Here is a 25,192-nt window from a genome sequence, read left to right on the forward strand (position 1 = left end):
CCTTTCTCTACTGTAGTTCCGTCTCTTGTCTGCTGTATTGTGATAGACATTATTGCTGTGTTGTTTTATTTATATTTATACAAAAAAAGGCAGCTGGGGAAATTGACTGTTCGTCAACCTTTTGCTGTATATATTTGAATGTTCAACTGGCTATTGCCACAGAAAAGCTTTCTTTTCACTGCATTTACCCAACTTCATTCCAAAATGCTGACACGCGCTATCACTTTATAGTTCTGATTTGACACCTTGCATATGTGATGAACACGTCGGATGGAATATTAGATGTGTACTATGCTCCATTAAAAAAAAAAAAAAAAAAAAAAAGACTTTTTTTTTGCCAAAAATAAATCGGTAGTATTTATTAATACAGTTGTTGACAAGATGACAAAAGTACAGAGCGAGCTTATATACATTTATATGAAATGATGGGACTTGCAGCTGGAGACAAAAACAATTCAAAGTCATGTTTGCACAATGATGTGTATAATTACAAATCAATGAAAATGATCAGGACACTTGTACGACGCACACCGCAATACCAATATCGCATCGTGCTAAATGTTAGCACTGCAAAATTCGCGTTTACACAATCATCCTCAAATAAGTGACTCCTTTGTTCAACCAGCTCCTACCTTAAATGTAAATACAAAGCTCTGTGTATGCTGATAATGCAAAAGTAACACTGGCAACGTGCATTACAGTGACAGCTTGTCAACCAAACGTGGCATCCCGGACTGAAATGTTCTTTCAAGATCCGACTGCAATGTCCTTGCGTGACCATTAAACCCTAGTGAACGTGCGATGGTAGACTCGTTGCATTGTGGTATTATCTTAGAGAAGAGGGCTTCACCGCTATTTTATATGAACTGGTTCATAAATCCAGTTCTTTACACTACACTCTTAAAAGTGCGAGTGTGTCTGGAAGAGTACTTAGTTCATCTTTTATAGTAATACAAGCCTTAAAAAGTTCAGCCGGTGTTGCTGTTGTCCATGGTAGCAAGCAGATGAGAGAGCTTGGCCTTCTGTGATGCGGTAATGTTCTGGCTCATGTGGATGATGCAGTCCATGGCGACGTCAGGGTTGGACTCAACCAGACTGTGACACAAAGAGCAAAGGAAACCAGTCAGCAAATGTTACATCTAATGAAGACATTCAAAGTCGTTTTTGTTGGAACCGTTTCGGACAATAATACAATCGGAAGTTGCACAAATGATTTCTCCCTTGGACAATGTCACACACCCAACTTTTGAAGGGTTATAGCAGCTTTGCAAATACACACACACACAGTTACATAGATGACCACATGAATAAATAAAATCCCTGCTGTCTGAACATAATGCAGTTGGAACAGGGATGAAAAAAAAAAAAAAAAAGGAATATTCACTGGTTTGACTTTTGACCACTTGATTTCAAAGTTAAAATGGGTTCTTCGTGATATAGATTATATAGGGGTGGGGAAGTATCGATACCAGGTATCGGTATCGGGCCGCTACTGGCCTTATTTCAAAGTATCGGGTGTTTCGCGACGGTAGCCGATACCAGTCACCGACACAAAGGCGCTCTCTTGTGGCCGTTTCAAAACGATATGGCATGCATGGCCAAGTCAACTGGATCCGTGTCAATCCTCCCATATGCCCATTACAATGCTATTTCTGTAAGTTTGCATGTTGATAAGGTTTACATTAATACTTACTAGGGACCAGGATATCACTATTTTACACACAACCTAAAGTCACAGTTTGTTTAAAAAAAATAGATAAATAAGTGCAACATATAAATGTAACAGTTAAATATGACACAATCGACTAGTAGTAAAACAAACATATATTTGACCAATTATTAACGTACTTATAACTTCATGAATTAAATGTATCGCGCCACACAATGCATTCTGGGAATTGAGAGGCTTTACTGTAATTACCATAGATATAAAATTGGTAGATGCTGCATGACACGCCTGTGCCTGTGACGTTTCAGCTCACTTGGGCAAAGTGTTGCTTTCGTGGATGTCACAATAAATCCACAAAAAAAAAAATCAAAGATGCGTGTCCTTTAATGACAGCATGTTTTGCCATTGACAAAAAAAGTAAACTTCATGAAAATTGGCTGAGAAATGAACACGTTACAAAACAAGATGACAAACTTGCCGAAAAAAAAGTTGCAAATGTAACTATGGTTCTATGAATCCCGAAAAGACCGCCAGAACGTCCTGTCACTCGGAACCCTTGTGCTCATGCGAGAAGATTCCATCGGAAACGAAACCGGATTTTATACCCAGCCCGGGTCATCCAGCGGTCACAGGTGACAATTTTAATATGCATACTCAAAATGGAACATTCAGCGCTTAAAGCACCAACTTTGGCGGTCAGTAGGGATGAAATACAATTTCATGCAAATTTAAGGAAAAATGTTGCGTTGCATTTATGTGGTATTGAACACCCCGAATATTATACCGAAATGCTAATCTGTGCAAATTCCTGTGGTGTGCCTGTGCATACCTGCGGATATGTTTCAAGGCATTTTCCCTTTTTAGGTACTTGATATTCTCTCGGATGGCCGATCGAGTGCCATCCTCTTTGGACCAGTGCCTTTCGAGCCACTCGACTACTGCTTGGTTATTATCCCACAAGTATGCCTGGAGGTGAAGTCAGAAGGACAAACTGGTTGAGGATATTGACTAGACATGACAAGAATGGGTAACATTTATAAAAAAAAAATAAAAAAAAATAGAGGTGGGAAAGTGGCATGAAATACACATGCTGCAGTCACCAACCTTGACTGTTCCTTCTGTTTCAACAAACCAGCGGCGCAGCATGGACTGCATGTGTCCGTCACTGAGGTCTTGGTTGGCCTGGAGGATCTCGTACTTCACCACCTGCTCCAACAGGAGACGCCGCAAACGCCAGTAGAAGAAAGGCCGTGCATTCTTCCAATCCAAAATATCCTGAAAGGCAGAGTGAACACATAAAATTCATCTGCATAAGCATCCGCCCACGTCATCGGGCACAGATTACTCGATCTATTGCGATCTCGCACAAAAGCTGGATCAGAGTCTGTCAGGGTTTTTTTTTTTTATTCTCTGGGAGACAATACTACTGTGGCTGTAGAACCTCTCTTCCTCATGCTGAGGTGCTTTCATTTTTTGGTTAACTTTTTACTCCGTGGGAGTAGCATTTTTTTTTCCTGCATTGGATCTCATCAACCCTTAAGGCCGAAAAGCGCCTGGCTCAACTGCTCCCCAAAAACCGGCGGTCGTCTTTGGAATTACCATTGAAAACCTGAAGTTTTCCCAGAAATTCAACACCTACAAAATAATTAATATCTCAGCCCCTGTAGCAGGCAGAAACATCATTCCAAAAGAATTTGAAAGCTTAGACATGTGGCTTTCACGCAGACCCGGCCGAGTTTGTTCATCTTTACTGTTTCAATCGAAGAGGTAAAAATAAAGTATCAGTGTTAAGAGAAGCACTTCTTTTAATTTAAAAATAAAAATCGAGTGGTAATTACAATCCTCTTTTCTGTTACAAAGACGTCGATCTTGTCATTGTCTACAAACATATATCTTAACCATAAATCAGGTTCGACTGGTTCAAAGTCCACAATCGCGTCGTCTATATCACTGACGTTACTCACTTAAGAGCTCCTGCGGTCGCGGCGTCGGCCATTATGGCTCGTAACATCCTCCGCGGGCTTACGATACCGTCGTCGCGTGTATATTCTGATGCATTTCGTTGGTTAAGAGACCGAGAATTAAATGAATAAATACAAAATGACATGTACGCTCTCCCGGCTTTAAAGTTGGAAAGACGCAACAGCGCTCCGGGCTCTAGTGGTAGAAACGCGGTTACGCGCTCCCGTCCTTAATGAGTTCAACCAGCGGTGGCCAAAGTGTTTGCGATCCATATTTTGCTCAAGTCAACCTTTTCCTATTTCAGTTGCAGATTCTGAACCCTTTATTGTGAAAAAAAGAAGAAATTAAGACCGCGTGCGCTTTTCATTTGTTACAAATAGACGTATTGCTCAAATTGAGTGTTAATTGCCCTCCTCAAATAATCTTCAAATGAGAGACTTTTGGAGGGCTTGCAAGAACATATTAACAATTTTCTAAGGGTCCACAATAGGTTAGAACCACTACATTACTCTGCAGGTGTAACTAAAGTTTTGGGAAAATGTACTCACAGTGATGACGCCTTTCTCCTGCATCCTGCCAGGTGTGTCATGAAGATCCACAAACTGCACTGCCACCTGGTGGTAGATGGGCAGTAGGAATTCTTCTCTTGCTTTGAGCTTGGCTTCCAGGTCTCTACACTGCTTCTCGGGCAGATCTAGAGAAGCTTCAAAGTATGCGTGGGAACATGAATATCAGCAATTAGTCAAAAAGGTGAGTGTGTGTGTGGGGGAGGTGACACAGGGGGTCGTATGTATGCTCTCGAGTTGTATCACTTTGAGGGAAAAAAAAAAAAAAAAAATCACTTACCAAGCTTCTCAACCAGACCAGCATAGACCGAGTCCAGTCTTCTCATGGTTTTCAGCAGGTCCTTTTTCCTGAATTTGATCTCCACTGTGCCCTCAGCTTCCAGCACGCCACCTCTGGACAGAGACAAGGACTTTAATGAGAGACGGGCTGCCGACAAGCACACATTCGGTATTACCAATCTGTTTCACGCATCTTCACACCGGACAAATTGAGTCATGTACCTGCTCTCTCTGTCAGCGTATAGCTCCATACACAAAGGGTTAATGGTGGGGTCAATGACAACCCAGGACCCTCCTCTCAATTCGGCATGCGGTGGAATGTACACCAGCACAGGCTGACGGAAACCGTGAAGGGCATCCACGATGTAAGCCCCAAACTTTAATATCTGATCATACATATCTGGGGAAAAAAAGGAATGGAAACACTACTGAATCATGGATATTTTCCGCCACGTTTTGCACATCCTCTGCAGTGTACAGCCCGCACCTTTCATTCCACCGGAGAAGCCCCGCCAGTTGGCAAACACCATGAGAGGCAGACGCTCACGGTTGAAGTCGCAAATCGCCTGAGCTGTTTTGAAAGCAGAGTCTGGAAACCACACTTGTCCAGCCTGTTGCAGAACCTGAAATGCAATAATTAGGGCTGCGACTAAGGATTATTTTAATAATCGATTCAGTCGATTATTCAAGGAATCAGATTATTTGAAAAAAAAAAAAAAAATACTAATAATTTCCATCCCGTTATTCAAAAACAGGACATTATTTCAAATTGATAGTGCAGAGAACGCACAAACATGAATTAATCATGATTCAGTTACTAGTTTGGTTCGTAACATGTCAGAAAATCCACAAAAATGTCGATCATCGTTTTCCAAAGTAAAAGCAATTTGCAGATATTTTAGTTTGATTCAACACAAAGATAATCTTAGTCTTTCATGGAGGACTACAGAAATCTGAGAATATTTACTGCTGAGAGGCTTAAATGCCAACCATTTTGACAAATTTACATTAAAAAGGTCTCTAAATGATTGACTCTCAAAAATAAATATCTCTTAATTTGATAATTGATTGCTTGCCAATTAATTGTTGCACCTCTAATAAAAATGATGACAAATGGAAAAAAATAAAATAAAATACAACCACACTAAGCCTCTTACAATCAAAACAGGGCATTATTGACTAAATCTCATTTATGGTACAGCTCTGCTTAATGTTGTGAATGGTTGAGGGGACGTGTTCATAGATGGCCACATGGATACTCACTTTTGATTCTGAATCCAAATTGGCCGGATCAGCTGGTACAGTTAACTCAACGGTCCGTGTTTCCACAGCAATGACACCAAGGGGAATCCCTCCTAACCTACATAATTTCAGCCGGCAATTGACAATCACTTTATATATATATATATATATTCCACAATACTTTACACTAACGCCTACATTAATAGAAGAGCTTTACCGTGCTCTGCCCACTACGACAGTCTGAGCCCAAGAGCCCATGATTTCCATGAAAGAGCCATGGTCGAAGAAGCCACTCTGCCAGGCGCCTCTCCCCGCTATGAAAAGTTTGAGAAAAAAAAAACATGCTCATTAACCAATTAGCAGGGGTCGTTAGACTTTCCAATTCTGATGCTCACTGGGGTGGGGTCTCCCAACCAGCATCCAGCGGGGGTCGTATGGTGCTTTTGTGGGAGTGAAGTCAATCTCTCTTTCAACCGGATCCGTGGTTGGTACAACAGGCACAGCAGAGTTGTTGTTCTGTCAGAAGCAGAGACAATTTCTCATTAGTGACACAAACGGTTACCATGGAAAGAGAAGCATTTATAACACCCGGCAGAACCTTCGGCATGTAGGAGAGCCACTGGAGAATGGTGACAACTCCTTCAAAATCATCCGGCACGGTAGTGTGTGTCACTCCATTGTTGTGCATGATCTGGATGCCGCCCAGCTGGTTGTTGGAAGTGTAGACCTCTCTGCCCAGAACCTGAAAACACCAGGGCTTACTTAAACCTCTCATAGTGCTCAATAAAAAAGGCACTTCTTTTATGAGGAATAATATGTAGCTCCAAAAATACATGGGGGGAAAAAAAAAAAAAAAAACATCCTCAACAAACCTTATTCAGCGCACTTGCTCCAGTCAGGATAATGTGCGAGTTCTCCACCTGAATCACCCTCTGGCCCAAGCGTACCAGATATGCCCCTATTCCGATAGCACGGCAGGTCACCTGGAAAAGCACAAAATGTATCAAATGTGGGTGCCAGAAAATGCTATTGGCTCATTCCAGTTCCACGCCTGCCTTGCAACCTTACCATACTGATTGTGATGATTTCTTCATAGGCCTGAGACGATTCCCCAGCAATGGTGCCTGAACCTCGCAGGTTCTCTACCCCGAGACCTTCATCCTTCCCAATGATGTCAGTGATTATGTACCTGGGCAAACAATAATTGTAACAATGAGCATGAGCAAAGATACAAGTAGAAAGGTGCACTAAAAGTTACACATATTTTTTTTTTTTCCAAGAATATGTTTTATGCAAGCCCACTAGTTGAAATAGGGCATTCTGATGAATATTGCGTTTGTGGAATAAGTGTCTCTGGGGGCGGCCATTTTGTCTTCTGTCGACTGAAAATGACATCACAGCCGCTCACAACGACCAATCGCGGCTCAGATTCAGAAAACAGGTCAGCCGTGATAAAAACGAGTGGATTTTGCGGCTTAATTTATATTCCGCAAACGCAAAATGAATCAGAATGCCGCGTTTCAACTAGTGGGCCTGCTGGGAACATATTTTTGAAAAAAATATGCTTGGCTTGACTTCCGCTTTAAGTTTGTTTCTCAGACCTTGACTCCCCTCCTTCTTCCACATGGTGGCAGTGCACAGAATTGGTGGCACTGATGCGTGTGTAGTCATGTGGTGTCAGGTAAAGATACTTAAAACCCTAAAGAGAGAAACACACGTCACACACAAATTGACTCCGGGCGACAAATAAAGGATGTTTTTTTTTTTTGGGGGGGTGGGCCAGTTTCTCAACAGAGCACAAGTGACTGCCAGCAGACCATCATCACCTTGTAGGGGTCAGAGGGGTCAATCCAGGCCACCTGGAACATGTGCCTGATCTCCTCAGCAAGGCCAATGCGTGCTCCGCTGTTGGCAGCAATGTAAATGCGAGGGATTCCCTCAGCTCTCGCCAACTCGGAGGCCCTGAGGAACAGCTCATCCTCCTGAGGTCCAAATGACCCAATCATATGGGTGATGTCGTTACAGATAACGACGATGTCTCGACCTTCCGGATATTCCGGCGTCTTCATCTTCATCTTGAAAGCAACTATTCCCACCTGATGAGGAGAGGTGATTACGTCGCACTAATGTCAATGCATTCCGCCCCCGATGCGCTCCTTACGTCATTGTCTCCGGGCAGGCGGTTGAGTTGCACCAGACGGCCTTGTGGGTCCAGAACCAGCTCAGTGCACATCAGCATATCTTTGGGATATTTGTCCCCCGGGCCCCACTGCTTAAATAGAGCCTAAACAATGATCGCAATGTGAGAGAGGGCGAAGACAGCATTAAAGTCGAGCAATCGGGTGTTGTCACAGGACCTGCTTGAACATCTCGGGGAAGTCATAGACGTATGTCGTGCCCAGAGTTTGAGCCTGGAAACGCTTGGCCTGCAGCAAGTCTTTGGTAACATAGGGAGTGTTGATCAACATGCCTTGCAGAGGTCCCTGTTTGTCTCCGTAACACTGGAACATAATCTAGAGGGGAAAGAAAAGACAGGAAATAAATGAAGTGAATGAAGATTTCTCAACCCGCCATCCATCCATTATCCAAACCGCTTATCCCCACGAGAGTCGCGGGCGTGCTTGGAGCCCATCCCAGCTAGTATATACATTCGCCGATAAAAGTCAATCAACGTCTATAGCAGCGTGGAGTGGTAAAAAGAAAGAAATAGCATTTCACAAAGCTACTCAAGTCAAATGTTTTCACCTGTCCAGAACCTGGGTCAGTAACCTCCTTATACAGGCTGATGTCCAAGTAATAGCCAGACTCGTTTGTCAAAAAAAGACGAATAGGGATGGCGAGCCCAGTGGGAGTCAGGCGAATGTTGATTTTCAGCTCGGCTTGCAGGACACGCAGCTTCCAAAGTCGGCTACCGTAGCGCATCACCATGGAGCGGACGGACTCCTCAATCTGACAAAGGAAAGCAAATAAGGTTTCAACGGGAACGCCCGCAACAGTACCTAAATGTCAAATCAAATGAACAAATAAGATCGTAGTTCTCCGAACATCACGCAATAATGTAATGTGACATGTATTCCAGCGGCGGAGACGTGCGGCACACTCACTTTCGATGGGTCCATAATGACAGTGGGGACAAAGTTGAGGAAGATGTGGTTGCAGTCCGTACGAACGGTTGTGTTACTGAAGGCCACTTCCAACTCGTCCATGGCCTCCAGCAGAAGACGTTCTCCCTCGTTCTGAAGGTACTCAAAAGACGCTTCCTGATTTGCACATCAAACACAATCCAAACACCACATTGGATGGTAGTCCACGAAAACCCATTTGGAAAAGAACATCTAGAACTTGCTCGGGCTTTATGTGTCAATAGTGTCTCGCCTTTGTAATCAGATCAGAGTGACGGATAATGGCTCGGATGAAGAATCTGTAATCTGTAACTTCGGCGCCCTCCTGAACACGAGCAGCTCCCAAGTAGAGGTGCATTTTGTGGTTGGCGCAGGGAACGGCAGTCAGGTCAAAGTTCCTCATGCGGTTCAGCTCGAGCTGAAACGCCAAAGCTGGCTCCAGATTGCGGTAGATCCGATCTTCCTGGAACTGTACGGTAACAGATGAGGGCTTAACCGCCTCTTCGGACAGCTGCACAATTGATGATGATAGGTATTAAAATGCACTTAGTGTCAACAGGAAAAAAACTCAAATACCCCATCTCGTGCTCTGAAAGTGAAGAACTTGGGGAACTCCCTCTGTTGAAAAGAAATTAAAAAAAAAAGAAAAGACAGGACATGAACGGGTTGCCAGTCAGTCATAGCGCAAATAGTATAGAGAAGCAAGCATTCACACTCACATCCACACTAATTACGAGTCTCCAGGTAGCCCGACATGCAAGTTTTAGAAATATGAGCGGAAACCGGAGTACCTGGTACCCCGCACAGAAAGATCAAAGGCAAGATTCAAACCCAGAACCTTTGACCAACCTCCATAGGCTAGACAAATGAGCCTCCTTGAAAAGCATCTTATCATTTGAGACAAATGCTCAATGAAATGAAATGTAATCAAATCTAGTTATTCATTATGACGGCTTGTCGGTGAAAGGGGCCGCATCAACTGGACAAAATTACCTTCTGTGCAACCAAAAACGTGATTCTTCTGATGCCATATTCAAAGAGGGATGATCTCTGAGGGACAAAAAAAAAAAAAAAAAACAACAGGAAATTTGAATAATTCCGTACTTACTTAAAATGACACTTCATGAGCCACCACATGAGCTGACCTTTGATTGGGCGAATGACGTGAAGGCAATAACTAAGGCATCATCATCCTCAGTGTCAGCTCTTTTAATTGACACATTAATGATGTGGATTGGATTCTCCCTGGTGTTCTGTGGGCAAGAAGAAGATGTATCGGGAAAAAAAAAAAATCAAAATGACAGTGTAGAGCACTCACCTTAAAGTTCTCATCTTCATAAAAACTGGAGCATGATTCTAAAAACGGCTGGTTCTCCAACAGAGGCTCTGCAAAGCTGCAGAGAACTTCGTCAAAATTCCTACGGGAGAAACGATATCAAGTCAACGGCGTTAATCCCTCATGAATGTGGAATGAGATCGAGTGGAAAAAATAAACACAGGTCGACCTTTTGAAATCATCAAAACACTGGAAGGCTACCATAGCGCCCATGCGTTGGCAGGGTGGGGACAGAGCTCCCTCCAGGAAGAGGTCACTGCTCTGCCGCCGCATTTTTAACTGGCCTGAAGCGTTGAGTGGGACAGGAACCCTGAAAAAATAAAGGCAGTCAGTGACTAGCACATAGCACCGCAGAATGATCACTACAGAGATGTGTGCTATGTCAAAAACAAAAAAATGTTAACAGCCATGACTACCAAGTATTTGAGGCAATTACAGCTGCAATTTTGCATATCCAAAATAAACAAGAATGATCGCCCTCATGTGCAAAGAGAATGACAACTATTTTAACATTACAAATTCCGTGGATTAAAAGCAGCATGATTTGTTATCAAGATCAAAACTGTAGGAGGAAAATAACATCTTAGGCAAGAGATTTTTAAGAGGAACTTGAGCAAACAAAGAATATGACGGCTGAACCTCTCAAAAAGCTCTGTCACAAATTGAGAGAAGCGTTGCATACGGAGAAGCTTGGCTAAAAAGGATGAATTAGGAAGGACTTGTTGCAGAGGAGAAGTCCTTGAGGGCAAATGTTTCTGGATTGACATGAACGGGGAAAAGGCGATACAATGCAACTGGCATGCTAAGATGTGAGACATACACGCCATCGGGTGTAGCTGGCCGGGAGGAGCTTTACTCTACCTGTTCAGAGTAGGGCTGCTCCCTCTGAAATAAGATGATTGACAGGTGAATATTAGCAGCGGAGGATCAACATCCTCCCCCACCTTTAGGCATTACGATTTATACTGCATATTCCAGTTCAGTGGGTTAAACTCTTCTATGAAGAGAAGGTTAGGCATAAAAACATTAGACAGAAAATTATCTACATTGATGTCACTGAAAGTTAACTGGGTGTTGCCTTAGTACTTTTTCCACAGTTGCCTCAGAGGGCGGCCCCCCCCTCCCCCCACCCATCCTATCCGCCCCATTCATTCATGACAGAATAGCATTTGTGGGATCTGGCCTGGTTTGGGGTAGTCAATCGGGCAACAGGTCATCAATCATCAGCAGAGGAGTTGATTCTATCTTAGCAAAGGCCAAACTGTTACCTGTTGGGATGTGAAGATGGCAGCATAAACTGGAAGTCTACAGCACAAGTTCCATCCCGCAGCTGGTGATGCTGGATGCTGTTGAGCTCGTAAGCGATGTAAGCTCGACGCACGTACACCTGGAAAAAAAGGAAAACGCCTCATGTCATTCTGAGCGAATTGCAAAATAAAATACAAGCGATCCGAGTCGGCCTCGCGTACCTCCAGCGCAGCCATGCAGACAACTTGATTGGAGTGGTAGAAGAAATTGGGCAACACATCAAAAATGGAAGTCTCCGAGAGGATGAGTTTCTGGTGGAAATGGAGGAACACAAATGATTTGACGTCAACGCTGGAAAAAGCGCTCCTGACGTGTAATCATCATAACACTTACCTTTAGGTTTTCAGGGCAAAACTGATGGCCATACATGTCAATGGCGGAGAGGAAGATGGATTCCACTTGGTTGTGCCTCAGTTCATACGATGGTAAATGAGAGGCAATCAGCACCTATGCCAAAGTATTACACAGAATGAGTTGCGTAGGTCAGTAAATTAATCACCCTCGTGATGCGCTTAAGGTACAAACAATACAGGATTGAAGTACTTTGCTCAAAGTCGTACCTGTCTGGCTCTTAAGGCGACCTTTGAATTCTCCATCTTACTGAGCTGGGTGAGTTCATTGAGAATCGCCATCAGCTCATCTGCCAGAGTTGGATCCCTTCCACACAGTTGATCCTAAACAAAGTCAAGTATATTCTGAGTGCCGTAGAAATTCACTTGTGACGAGGATGACGAAGGCCTTACGATGAGCATCGTGACCAGGATGTTCTTCTTGAAGACCTGGGCATGAGAAAAGATGTATTCCAGCACGGGACTCATGTCAGGCTTGTGCTGCTCTCTCAAGTTGATTACGCACTTGTCGTAATGAGCTGCTTGTGGAAAAACAGAAAATCCCATCCGCAATCTAGTTGCACTGAAAGCATTTTTTAAAGCAGATCATTTTGATAAAGTATTACTGTCACCTTGTTGGAACTGCATCTCTACTTGAAGGTATCGCTTCAGCACATCCAGAACCACGGACTTCATGTAACCACGTATTCCACTGCGATACCTGAGAAACGTCATTTAAAAAAAAAAAGAAAAGAAAAAGAAATGAATCCGTGCAATCCCAATTACTGAAAGATTTTTTCACTGACAAAAAGGAATCTCAACAAACTAACCTCTGTACCAGCTGAACAATACTCTGAGTGTTGATAAAGAACACTTCTCGATCAGCCTTTCTCTGCAGAGTGGCCGCATGGCTGTCGAGAATATTTGCAATCTGGATTGAAAATAAAATGTTGTTAAACGCCGTTTGGTTAATTAATCCGTTTATAAATGGACAGAGCTTGGCATTAATAAATACAATCCAATACATTTCTCGTATGTCCTTTTTGCTCGGCTTTAATAGCCACTGTTATGTCTAATTTTCTGGTGGTAATAGAGGTTCATGTGCGATATACAGTACCAGGCATTTGTAATACTTAAAAAATAATGTAAAGATAATTCCTAATGAAATAAAAGATGGCCATTTTACTAATTTACCTTGGTTTATGGGGAAAAGAATAATAATTTCAGGATAAAGAAAGATGTTATATTAGTAATAGTCGAGCCATCCATTTTCAACAGAGCTTATTCTCAAGTGAGCTGCATCTTATCCCAGATGACTTATCTGAGTAAGAGCCAAACGTTATTAACATTGATTTACTCAAACTTTAACTTTACTTTATTTACAGTCTCTTCAATAAAAATGAAAACAAATACTAGTTTTTTAAAAAATGTGGGACTGTACCCATTAATGCTGAGCGTTGCTTTTTATAAAATAGCTTAGGTTTCGCACGCACCCTTTGGCTTGGAAACTGGCACAAGACAGATGTGATGTTGCTGGCATATTGGGCCATGACTTTCCGGATATCTTTCTCAACACCGGGCGGGATCCGGCCCGCCACGCTAGTCATGATCTCCTGCAGTTCCAGCAGTGGCAGAGAGGGGTCTCGTAGAGTCTTCATGAGGGTTGCTACCCACTGTTTCAACTGCAGCAACGGAATGGAAAGAAAAAAACACAACAACATGTTTTTAATGTCAGTTTGATGGATTGATGTTGATTAAAATTCTGCGGCGGGTAATCTTGCAGAGATTTACCTTGGCGCTAAAGTAAGGCTCTTCGAGGCAATAGCCATCCATTACTTTGACAAGGTTTTCAAGGACGCTGTGGAACACCTGGTGGAGCTTTTCCCCAACTATGGGCAATGGGTGCTGTGGTGGTAGAGTGGCTGTATTGAGCTCCACCTACATTATGACGGAATGGCACGGTTAGACTTACTTTCACAAGAATGCAGAGCACTTAACAAAGGAGAAATGGCTTGTTTTCCCAAAAGAGTTTTCACATGATTTGCCCATACAACATTAAATGGTTGTAATATTGTTGTTTTTTTTGTTGTTGTTTTCCCCCCCCCCCATTTTAATAGGACAGTGCCTGGACATTTACACTTCTGCAGGGAAAAGTTATTTGAGTTCACCTACGCGGTGTATACTGCTAGGGTCATCCAAGTTCATATGTGCCATCACACAGCCGGACTCCAAAACCGCCCCGGGCCTCTTGACAAAATGCACATGTCCGGCCTGCTGTACAGTCAGAGTCATCACCATCTTCATCACCTGAGTTAACACCACAAACAAGAGGTAACATAAAATACAGTCGTAGTTTGACTGAGATGAGTAAAAATGCATATCTCCTCAAATTCACCTCGATCTCTGCATAAATCTCTCCTGAGCAAATATGAGCTCCATCGGCAACCATGTACTGCAGTAGTTTCCCAGCAGAAGGTGATCTCAGCACAGAGGGATCCTTTTCTTTATCAAACACACATGTCTTGTTGCCAACGGTGATGCGGTAGCTGCAGAATTACAGTAGCATACAGGAATTTAGTGGGGGTTTTTTTTCAAATAAATTCAAACTGACTCTTTAAAGTTAAATGACGCTTACCTGTCCAGCTCCTCTTTCATATAGGTGGTATGGCTGCTGCCATCGTAGGAGAGCAGAAGGCCACCATCACTGAGCCGGTGGACATCTATTTCAATGTTGGAGCCATTCATTATGATGACATATGTTGTTGGGGACTGGCGAGCCACCTGACGTCCACAACAGAAGCTACTTGATTGAGAATGAAAATGCTGTATTCATTATGTAATGGGAATGAATGAAAGTTACCTTCAAGCAGAATTTGACCCCTTCATATATGAGATCTACACTGACAGAGTTGAGGAGGCTGGCTGCAGGCAGCACCTGGCCTCTGTGGACATCGAAGAGTTGGGCCGCACATGTATTCGTCTTATTTTTACAATTAGTAGCGTCCAGATGTGGAGAGTTCTGTAACTGACCTTTCTAGCGAGTGAAGAAAGTCAGACATGCTTTTTCTGAAGCTCGCATCAGCAACATGCAAAGCCCCACAGACGATCCCCAACATGGTGTCCGGTCTCTCCGCCTGCAGAAAAGTCACATGGCATCTTGTGGCAAAATTCACCAGACCCAACATGTTGAGACAGCTACAAAAAAACTCATACCTGCACTTTCTCTGCAATGAGGTGATCCAGCCAGCTAGTGTCTATGTCATTGCTTCGGAAGCTCTCCGTTTCGAGTAACTTAATGAGGTATTCAACAGTGGTCCTAAAATCACCTCTGATTGACAGCTCCTTCATAGCCACGACCATGTTCCTGAGGCAGATAACAACCAAAGACTGACACCAGACCATTATTTGGTCAGAAAGCAGCAGAAAAAAATGACAACAATATAGATCAAGTACGTTTTGTTCTTTTCTCACGCTCTTTATTACAAGTGTTGTTTGACAAGTTCTGCCTTCTTCCCATCCCAACCCTATCATCACACAAAAGTGATGATTCTCTGACTGTCGAGTGTCTGGCTTGACCTAGAGCGGTTGCCCCTCCAATGTAAGGTTGACTTTTGGCAATGGAAAAGCCACAACTTGGTACATATTTGCCAAATCACATTGTTGTTTGTATATTAGGTTGGCTACAACATCAAGACTGATTTAAAGATGAGTCAACATAAACAAAAAAAGAGACTTACGAAATGGCCTCTTCTCGGTTCTCCCCCCAGGAGAAACAGTGTCCGAACTGTGAGTCGGCAAATTCGTGCAGGCCCCCGGTTGCTCCGACACTAAAGTAACCCCAAACATTTTTACTGCTGCGGAAGTTCAGCTCCTGCACAGTGCCTGAGCTGGGTTTGAACCCCTGTAAACAACATGACAGGAATTACCTTTGAGGAAAAGAATGGAAGATAAATAGCGTCAAAGAGAGACTAAGCTCTACCTCATCAGGGTTCTCACTGGTGATTCGGGCTGCTATGACGTGCCCTCTTGGACTTGGCGGACATTCTGGCGTTTCAAAGTTAATAATGTTGTCACCCCACGCGGTTTCTCCGTACAGTAAACGAATCTCTTTAATTCTGTAAAGGGGGATGCCCATGGCAATCTGTTGTACATGACAAAGTGGGTGAAAATGAGTTCATTTGTTGCCAAAGTCTGTTAATTCTGAGAAGGGCAAAAGTAGTGAGACACACCTCAATCAATCAAACATGACTTGCTCTAGAGTGCTTAACGTCCGCTAAATATTAGCTCTCCAGTTTCCAGACTTTGTTCCAGCTTTTTGTAAACTATTTGGAGCCGGTCATTATCTGTCCTAGCATCACTGTGCCCCACTGCAATAAGGTTGAGGTCCACCAAACACCTTTGGGACAAACTAAAATTGAGGTTGGGAGCCAATGCGATGTGGATGAATGGGAAAAAATAAGTTCCTACTACCAATGTTCCAGAAAAAGTGGAAGCAATTGCAATTGCGATGGGTAAGCTAAATGCATATTGTAATGTCATTTCACTTCCCTGTCAGCCACTTGTCCAAAAACGTTTATCCATATTGTTTCCTCTTTAAAGCAGAAGTTAACCCAAACATTTTTTTTCAAGAATATGTTCTATGCAGGCCCACTGCTTGAAACACGGCATTCTGATTAATATTGCGTTTTCGTAATAAGAGTTAAGCAGCAAAATCCACCCGTTTTTAGTCATCTCTGGAGGCGGCCATTTTGTCACTTCTGTCGGCTGAAAATGACATCACAACCGCTCACAACGACCAATCACGTCTCAGCTGTTTTCTGAAGTTGCGCCATGATTGGTCGTTCCCTGAGCAATTGTGATGTCATTTTCAGGCGACAGAAATGACAAAATGGCCGCCCCAGAGATGACTAAAAACAGGTGGGTTTTCCTACTTAACTCATATTCCACAAATGCAATATTCATCAGAATTCCGTGTTTCAACTAGTGGGCCTGCATAGAACATATTCTCGAAAAAAAAAACGTTTGGGTTGACTTGCGCTTTAATTATTATCTGGACTGTTCGGTGATGATTTTACCTGAAGTTGAGCAGCTGGAAGGTTTACATCTGCAATCATCTCTGTACAGGGATGTTCGACCTGCAGACGAGGGTTTAGCTCCAAGAAATGGAAACTTCCATCCTCAGAGTAAAGATACTCCACTGTTCCAGCACTGACATAGCCCACCATTTTAGCTAATCTAACAGCATACTAGATCAGGGAGAGGACACAAAATGTCATCATGCAGGCCAAGCTGGAATGAATACACACACAAAAAACATACATGAATAAATAAAGTGACTGACCTGTTCCATCTGCTCAAATGCGGAGGGTGCAGCTACGGTTGCAGGGGCTTCCTCTATGATCTTCTGGTGCCTTCTTTGAATGGAGCAATCTCGACCAAACAGAGAGATGGCGTTTCCATACTCATCAGCCAGTATCTGAACCTCAATGTGCCTTGCATGCTGGGCCAGCTGCATGATGAAAATGGGCGAGCCGGGTACTTCTGTCTGAACCTGCGTCCAACATACACGTTTGTCATAACGCCCAGTGCATTGCAAATGCGGGGCTGGATTGCACAGAATTTACATCAAAGTTAAAAAAATAAATAAATAAATGAATAAATAAAGAATTCACATACGTGTCTAAATGAGCTTGGAAAGTCATCAACGCTTTCTACTTTCCGGATACCTTTTCCGCCTCCACCCTCCGAAGCTTTGATGACAAGTGGATAACCAATTCGCTTAGCTTCCTGCCCCAAAAGACGTAGAGTGCATTTGGGATACTACATAATGAATGCCACTTATTTTGAAAAATGTCAGACAGTTTTGTTGAACATGCCTACCGCCAGACCGTCATCGACATCCACAACGCAGCCTTGTGAGTAGACCTCGGGAGGAACGATGATTACATTGCCGGGACTTTGGTCAGCCTCCTTCCAGTCCACTCTCAGGCCTGGAAGAGGACAAGAAGAACAGATTTAACTATTTTCATAGTAAACAAGCGCGATGGTCTAGTTTGTTGCATGTCAGCCCCACGGTTTTGAGGTCCTGGGTTCAAATCTTGGCTCTGAGTAATGATGGATCATTAAACAGTCTTAAGAGAGTCAATTTAAGAAGCGATGATGAGAATTTGATGACTCAAGAGATTCTGCAAGTGAAACATTGATGCTGTTGGATAATGGATTAATGGATATTCAGTGGAAGTGAAAAGTCCTACAATTCTTTATTTATCTATTTATTTTTTAAGACTCTAAAGTGACACAAAATTTTGCATGACGTCTCAAGCGAAGTTCAGCAAGCGTCGAAGGATTGGTTTTTTTTTCCTTTGACTTTTGTGTTTTGTGACACTTATTCCAAAAGACAGACCAGTCACAACACTGGCTGATAAGACCTTGGGAGGAGAAGAATACTTTACACACCAAATGTAGTGTCAAATCGGCAAGGACAAGAGGTCAAACCTGATCCGCTCCACGGTAGCGTGGGAATGTCTGCACTCTGGGCCACAATCGAGGACGCCACCTTATCCCCAAGAGCCCACATAGCCTTGCTGGATGGCCCTAGAATAAACATACAATTGGAAATCAAGCACTAACCCGAAAAATACTTTTTCAAATTTTGGTTTACCTAAGAATGAAATGTCGGCTTTGTTCAACAATTCGGGTAGTTTGGGATTTTCTGAGGCATGACCCCAGCCGGCCCACACTGCCTGTTGATAGAGATGCAAATCTTTTGTCACAGGCAAAAATGTTTTATCACAGGGTCGATCTGGCAGCAGACGAGACAAGAGATGCGACAGTGATATTTACCTGCACTGGGATTCTTTTGGCAATGTCCACTATCAACTCCACATTGGCATAGTTGTTATTATTTGGCCCACCGGGAACTGGCACATAGTGGTCTGCCATTTTGATGTATTCTAAAAAAAGAAGCAAACACAGGGGCGGTTCATTTAGCGGCATGTTGATGACGTGCTCAAAAATAACTGCCGTGTAGTACCTGCATTAGCTTTCAAGTCTTCAGGGGTGACCATGACCACAAAGCGGATGGTCCTCTCATTTCGAAACATCTCGTAGGACCAGCGTCGAATGGAGCGCATGCATTTCACTGCAGCTATGCCGTTGTTGGCAATCAGCACCTGCGAACGAGGCAACTGAATGGGCAACGGAACAAGCAAGTGATTTGAACAGCAGAAAAGAAAATAATGCCAACAATTAATCACTTGTGATCCATAAAAAAAAATTTAAGAAAAGCTAATGCTACAATGTAGGGAGGGCCTAAAAGTGGAAGTCAACGCAAACATTTTTTTTCAAGAATATTTTTCTATGCAAGCCCACTAGTTGAAACAATGCATTCTGATAAATACTGCGTTTGTGGAATAAATGTTAATCCACTCGTTTTTAGCCATCTCTGGGGGCGGCCATTTTGTCTTCTGTCGACTGAAATTGACATCACAAATGCTCACAACAACCAATCACGGCTTAGATTCAGAAAATAGCTCAGCCGCGATTGGTCGTCGTGAGCAGTTGTGATGTCATTTTCAGTCGACGGAAGACAAAATGGCCGCCCCCAGAGATGGCTAAGGAGTGCATTTTGCTGCTTAACTTATGTTCCACAAACGCAAAATTAATCCGAATGCCGTGTTTCAACTAGTGGGCCTGCTGGTAACATATTCTTGAAAAAAAATATGTTTGGTTTGACTCCGTCTTTAAACGCAAAGAGGAGATAAAAGTTGATCCAGAACCACAGTAGAGGATGATGAACAGACTGAACAGAACAGATTTAAGTATTTTCAAAGAAATTTCTGGGGCGTTCACGGTCCCACTGATCCCATAGTCACTCAATTAGTGAACATAAATTTATGTATCAGCGGCGCTTTTATCCTAACTCTCACCTAAATATATTGAATTCTTCCTTGACCCATGTGCCACCCTTCTACAAAGTTTAGAAACACATTGTCAAACCCATGTCAATTAAAACATAAAAGGTGGTTTAGAAAGAACAAGAGGGGTTTTTTTTCTTACTTTTTCAATGACGCGATTTCCACCAAAGCGGGTGACAAACTCGGCAGGTGAGGCCACAGTGAAATCTCTATGAAGATCCATCTTTCTGTGTTCGCGTCCTTTTTTCACCAAGTGAGGACCAGACATGCTGGGTCTGGAATAGGAAACCTTAAAATTATTTGTCCTGCCAAGAAACACTGTTCGGCTCACATGCGCCCTTCCATTTTGTCAGAGACAGGTAGTTGCAAAGAGCCTCGGGTTCCGTACAAGCACACGAGTAAACAGCTTGAACAGCAGTAAGAAGAAAATAAGAGGTGCAAATCAAAAGCCAAAGTTCAAGTTCTGCGATATAGCAGCCAATCTCCAGTACTGTATGTTCTTATCTTGTTTTCTGCTGTTGCAAGTATATTGTGTTTTGACAGCACTTCCCACAGAAAGCACTCACAAAGTGATTCACAATGTTAAAATTGTCTCCAAAAATGACTGAATTGATTTGCAGCGTAAATTAAACAAAGGATATAGTCCAATAGCTGGTCTGTCACGAATATGTTTAGGTGGGAAGGTTCACATTGTATAAAATATTCATCACAAACCAAATGTAGAGGGCAGACAGATAAATACAATGGTAAACCAGTAGCGGTAAGATATGACTAATTAATAATATATATTATATATAAACAGCTGCATCTTAGTGACTTTAAAACAGTGTTTTTACTTCATCATACTGAGAGCTGTTGGCAACATTTTTGGTTATCTTATTTTGTCATGTGAGAGGGACAAACTATTAGAAACCACACCAAAGACAATCAATTTCCAGCACTGTTCATTCCAGAGTCTCACTGAAGTAGGACCACTAGTGACTCAAACGGCTTGCCCATGTTTGGAAGTAAATTGTTTGATCAGTGAAGTTGACATGAGCCAATGGGCCATAATTAGAAAAGCTGCACCGTCTTCAGCAAACTACAAGAGATTGATTGCACTTGTTTACAAGCACTTTTCTTTTTTCTTTTTTTTGTCTCTTGAGGAATGCACACGCAGGAGGACATGAGTGACATAAATAAATAAATATAAAATGGAAAGAAAGTGTATTTCACTGATAAAAGTCACCTAACGAGAGCTGTGGACGCCAATGATGATGCCAGACCATACCACAAAGTTAACCAACTTCCTACTACTACTTCCCTCTTCTGGAAAGATTTTTTTCTTTAGTTGTCATACACATCAAATCTTACAGAACTATTGCTACATGGTGAGCAATCCTTCATGTTCAAACAAATCTGCAGCAGCATCTGTTTTCAACTGCTGCATTCGCAAACAGAATTTGAGAACTTGAAACAAAACACATGCGCACTAGCAATGGTGTCAAACGACAAGGCTTAAGAGTGACTGACCTATGAAAATACAGGAACCAGGTGGCACTTTGAAAACCCTCTCCCATCTCATTACATAGCAAGTGGTAAAATCGTGTGTATTTGGAAAGTTAAATGAAAACTACGACAAAAGAATTACACTTCCTGTCAAGCTCCCTCTTTCGCTTTCCCCTCCCACAAGTGCAGATAAGACAGACCGCAAGCTGTCCATTACAAGTTTAAACGGAGCGGACCCAAGAGTAGCAGACAAAGTGTTCCTTCAACTACTTTACTACTTTATTATAAAGGCTACACATTTAAAACGTATGCAGGTTTCAGAGCAAAAGATGATTATGATACAAAAGTTCAGAAGTCCAGCATTCTATCATGGTATTTACAGCTTGATAAACATCTCGGGACAGAGCACCGCTTGTTTGAAGCAACCCACTTTTCAAGAGAGCAAAAGTATTGGGACGGTCGTTATTTACGGTAAATAACATTTACTATTTGGTGGCATAAGCCTTACTTGCAAATAACTGCATCAAGTCTGTGCCCCCATGACTTCACCAGGCGGTTGCTTTTTATTTGAAATTGAAGGCTTTTACGGCAGCCTCTTTCCTCTTTGACATGTATCCCTGCGGCAACACACCTGATTCAAATCATCAGGCACGTTATCAGGCTTTTGCAGAACCTTGCTGGTGAGCTGATCACTGGATAAGCAGTTCGGAAAATGGATGTATGGATTTCTAAAAGAGGGCTTCATACACCTGCCGCATAATTAATCTTTATTGTACCTACTGCAGAAATGTTCTGAAACTATCCCGGGATAAGTAACCCATACGGAAATAAAACAAAAACAAAACAAATTGTGCTATTGTAAAAATAGCTCACTGACAGAATTTAGAGGGTGGGTGGTTTGCCCTGGAGTCACACCACAAATGTCAAAGTCACTCTGGTTCCATTAATAGAGCAAAGGGGGTGTGTAGCATGCAACAATAGTACAGGCCATTTTGTTGCAGTCAGATGATAAAGAGCCAATTATTGAGGACAGGTCAAGTAGACGCACCATGTACAACTTCAAAAGGAGACCACAAGAACAATAATGAACTAATTGCTGTGACTGAGATGTTTTCATGAGCATTTGTCAGGCTGTCATCCATGTGTATGATGTATGTATCACACCGTACGGCGCCATATTGTAGTGGAAGTCAACCCAGACATATTTTTTTCAAGAATATGTTCCCAGCAGGCCCACTCGTTGAAACATAACATTCTGATTCATTTTGCGTTTGTGGAATCTAAGTTAAGCAGCAAAATGCACTCATTTTTAGCCATCTCTGGGGGGCGGCCATTTTGTCTTCTGTCGACTGAAAATGACATCACAACTGCTCACTACGACCAATCACGGCTCAGATTCAGAAAACGGGTCAGCCGTGATTGGTCGTTGTGAGCAGTTGTGATGTCATTTTCAGTCGACAGAAGACAAAACGGCCGCCCCCAGAGATGGCTAAAAACGAGTGGATTAACACTTATTCCACAAACGCAATATTTATAAGAACGCCCAGTTTCAACTAGTGGGCTTGCATAGAACATATTCTTGAAAAAAAAAATGTTTGCGTTGTCTTCCGCTTTAAATAGCACAATCTTACTTCATGCCTGACGAGATGGGCTGTGGCACTTCAGGCGATGTCTGATGACGAGATGATTTGGCGGCGTAGGTTGATGGCTGCGAAGCACCACTCGGCGGCTTGGCTGCCAACGGCTCCTCGTCCGAGGAATTGTCCTCCGATGCTCCCAGAATAAACTTGAGACGCTCCCTCGCACTGGGCCCGGATTTGAGCATTGGCACATTGGTTTGAGAAGGTTTTTGTGTGATGGGGGGCTGCTGCTGCTCTTTCACGTGAAGTCCCGCAGAGGAGCTGTGAGCTTCAAGGCTGTTCTCCTCAAACTGTTTTGATACACGCTGTTGGCCAGGATGAGAGGAGTGAGCAGCAGGCACATCCTCCTGAAGTGCCGAGGGGCTGTCGCCCGACGGAGATTCCTCTCCTTTCTCGGGCATCTCCACTTTTCTGCTATTAATCCTCCGCAGGTGAAAAAAAATCCATAGGATTAATCCCAACAAAGCAAACACGAGCATTCGCAGACATCCTCCTGACACTGTAGAAAAAAAGAAATAATTAAGGATAATTTTTCTTAAGAATGGGCCTTTGATTAAATTTACTTCATTGATTAGCAAGTAACATAACTATTACCATTTTAATGTTCCTAACTGATGCTTCTTAACTGCTGCTTCCTTTGGTTTCCAGTGTTGTATTTAATAGAATAATGCTGACATGAGGAGTTGTGCCATCACGTAGGTCTGCATGTATGTAGCTGATCTTCACATATCTGACATCATGCTTTTCGACTTTAGATCACAAAATAGTTGAGATTGAATCAAAACAGCACCTCAACTGGTTGTAGCTAAGTAGTGTGCTCAATTTTGCCTCAAATGCGAAATATCTAAAAAAAAAAAAAGGCACATTGTAGTCATTATCTCTGAAAAGGCAGAATTTGGGGATTCAGCTCCTGTCTTGGATCTCTCATTAGATTGTGCAAGGGTACCTAATGAAGTATCCAAAGAGTATACAGTATTACAACTGCTTGATTATCAGAGTGTGTCTTGTTGATATAACAGAAAAAAATGTTTCATTATACACTGTGATTTCAATTCTAATCTATTGTAGCTTGCCTATGAACTGCAACTGTTTGTCCTTGCCCTTTTGATTAAAGTCAATCCGCTTCATCAGGGTTGGGTAGGGAAGGATTGGAGACTGCAGTATTCTATTCTAGTGTGGGCACATTAAACTGAAGGAGGTCGGCCGAAGGCGGTCAGAGGTCATATGTGTCAGGACAAAGGCATGCTGGGTAAGTAACTGTGATTAATGTACCGCATATTTGAGACTAAAGTGTAGAAGAAAAACAGCCCAATAAACAAATACCCATTCCGGGATACAACTCCAACAAAGGTCTATTCAAATAATAAGATATGCTGTTTTCTTAGGTCACACTCACACGTGATTGTAATAGAAGCATAAAAATGAGCAAGCAATTTTCTCTCTGGGTGAGTACATTTTATCCTGATCCTGATCTTGAGTAAGGGTACATGCAACCTTTCCCAGCCACTGTATGGTAAACAAAATAGCCGCTCTGCAACAGCTGACATCAGATCCCAGAGTAGGTACTAGCTACTCGGCTACAACTGGAGCAAAGGTCAGAGGTGTCTGAAGACTGACGATAGAGGAGGAACAGTTAACCACAGCCACAAACTGAATGTGCATATTGAATAAAACTACAAATCTATGCGTCGACGTAAACTTATTGATGCTGGGCTAGCACTTTCCGACTCAAATGTCTGTAAGACTTCATTCAAATGAACTTCATTCAAAGTGTCCTTCAGCAAAAAAAAAAAAAAAACTCCGTTAACACCAGTCAAATACTCCGTACAATAACTATGTAAGTTAATAATTCAGCAAGCTTCTTTGCTGTACATAGTAATAACAATGCTTTCATCTTGTCACCAGGCGAGAAGAGAAGTCCACGTAAACAAAATAAAAAAAGTTGCGTTCAGTTGCTTGATCCGACATAAAAACGAATTTGCCTGTCACGTTTCTTGTTGAGATGATGTGTAGATATATGTACAGACATATATTTTAAAGACGTATACAGTACATCCAATGCGATAGCTAGATGACATTTGGTTGTTATTGATGCTAGCAAGCTTGCTAACAGACAACTAAATGCTTCCATGGCAACCTGCAATGACACCATTAATAAATGTGACATTGAGATAATTATTTCAGTCACTTTTGTTCAATTGGACCTTGTGTCATGTGAACCTACCTGCAGTTTGGTGTCAATCACTCCCCAGTGTAGCAGCCCCCCGCCCCCCCGTATAATAAACATGTGTATGTGTCGGGGGGTTAAGATCCTCCCACTCCCACACTAACGGAA

The 25,192-nt window shown here is 42.6% G+C and overlaps 1 protein-coding gene across 5 annotated transcripts; it reads right to left on the reverse strand.

The window, feature by feature from the left end:
• Positions 1 to 344: 344 nt before the first annotated feature.
• On the reverse strand, positions 345 to 25,186 carry acacb (acetyl-CoA carboxylase beta). Of its 5 annotated transcripts, none has more exons than XM_086031586.1 (54): positions 25,082 to 25,186; positions 22,849 to 23,356; positions 19,872 to 20,004; positions 18,847 to 18,985; positions 18,657 to 18,766; positions 18,475 to 18,556; positions 18,309 to 18,407; positions 17,694 to 17,803; positions 17,490 to 17,600; positions 17,155 to 17,364; positions 16,889 to 17,059; positions 15,793 to 15,954; positions 15,551 to 15,714; positions 15,027 to 15,177; positions 14,844 to 14,947; positions 14,674 to 14,755; positions 14,449 to 14,594; positions 14,209 to 14,359; positions 13,986 to 14,120; positions 13,605 to 13,751; positions 13,307 to 13,495; positions 12,644 to 12,744; positions 12,446 to 12,534; positions 12,228 to 12,352; positions 12,045 to 12,158; positions 11,818 to 11,931; positions 11,646 to 11,735; positions 11,445 to 11,563; positions 11,038 to 11,061; positions 10,346 to 10,486; positions 10,159 to 10,258; positions 9,986 to 10,093; positions 9,834 to 9,890; positions 9,417 to 9,458; positions 9,094 to 9,309; positions 8,823 to 8,978; positions 8,464 to 8,667; positions 8,076 to 8,231; positions 7,880 to 8,002; positions 7,545 to 7,814; positions 7,320 to 7,417; positions 6,787 to 6,907; positions 6,591 to 6,701; positions 6,317 to 6,460; positions 6,114 to 6,234; positions 5,936 to 6,032; positions 5,740 to 5,836; positions 4,964 to 5,099; positions 4,699 to 4,876; positions 4,478 to 4,590; positions 4,180 to 4,334; positions 2,774 to 2,944; positions 2,499 to 2,635; positions 345 to 1,095 (listed from the first exon to the last, which is right to left on the reverse strand). In XM_086031586.1, exons 2-54 carry the CDS (start codon positions 23,334 to 23,336, stop codon positions 969 to 971), a joined length of 7,239 nt encoding a protein of 2,412 aa, XP_085887712.1. In that variant the 5' UTR covers positions 23,337 to 23,356; positions 25,082 to 25,186; the 3' UTR covers positions 345 to 968. The 5 variants fall into 5 exon arrangements, with proteins under 5 accessions (XP_085887712.1, XP_085887713.1, XP_085887714.1 ...); XM_086031587.1 differs by lacking the exon at positions 25,082 to 25,186 and adding an exon at positions 23,452 to 23,704; XM_086031588.1 differs by lacking the exon at positions 11,038 to 11,061.
• Between the last annotated feature and the right edge of the window lie 6 nt (positions 25,187 to 25,192).

This window comes from Filicampus tigris, chromosome 5, assembly GCF_054856515.1.
Source record: "Filicampus tigris isolate MCC_2025a chromosome 5, RoL_Ftig_1.0, whole genome shotgun sequence".
In the NCBI taxonomy this organism is placed as follows: Eukaryota; Metazoa; Chordata; class Actinopteri; order Syngnathiformes; family Syngnathidae; genus Filicampus; species Filicampus tigris.

What these genes read in the sequence shown, in the direction of transcription:
- acacb (XM_086031586.1), bottom strand. Translation starts at nt 23,336, where the DNA reads ATGCTCGTGTTTGCTTTGTTGGGATTAATCCTATGGATTTTTTTTCAC. An exon ending in TCATTGCAGAGAAAGTGCAG is followed by an intron (nt 14,948 to 15,026) that starts GTATGAGTTTTT and finishes ACTTTTCTGCAG; the next exon opens with GCGGAGAGACCGGACACCAT. An exon ending in GCCTTGAAACATATCCGCAG is followed by an intron (nt 1,096 to 2,498) that starts GTATGCACAGGC and finishes TTTGTGTCACAG; the next exon opens with TCTGGTTGAGTCCAACCCTG.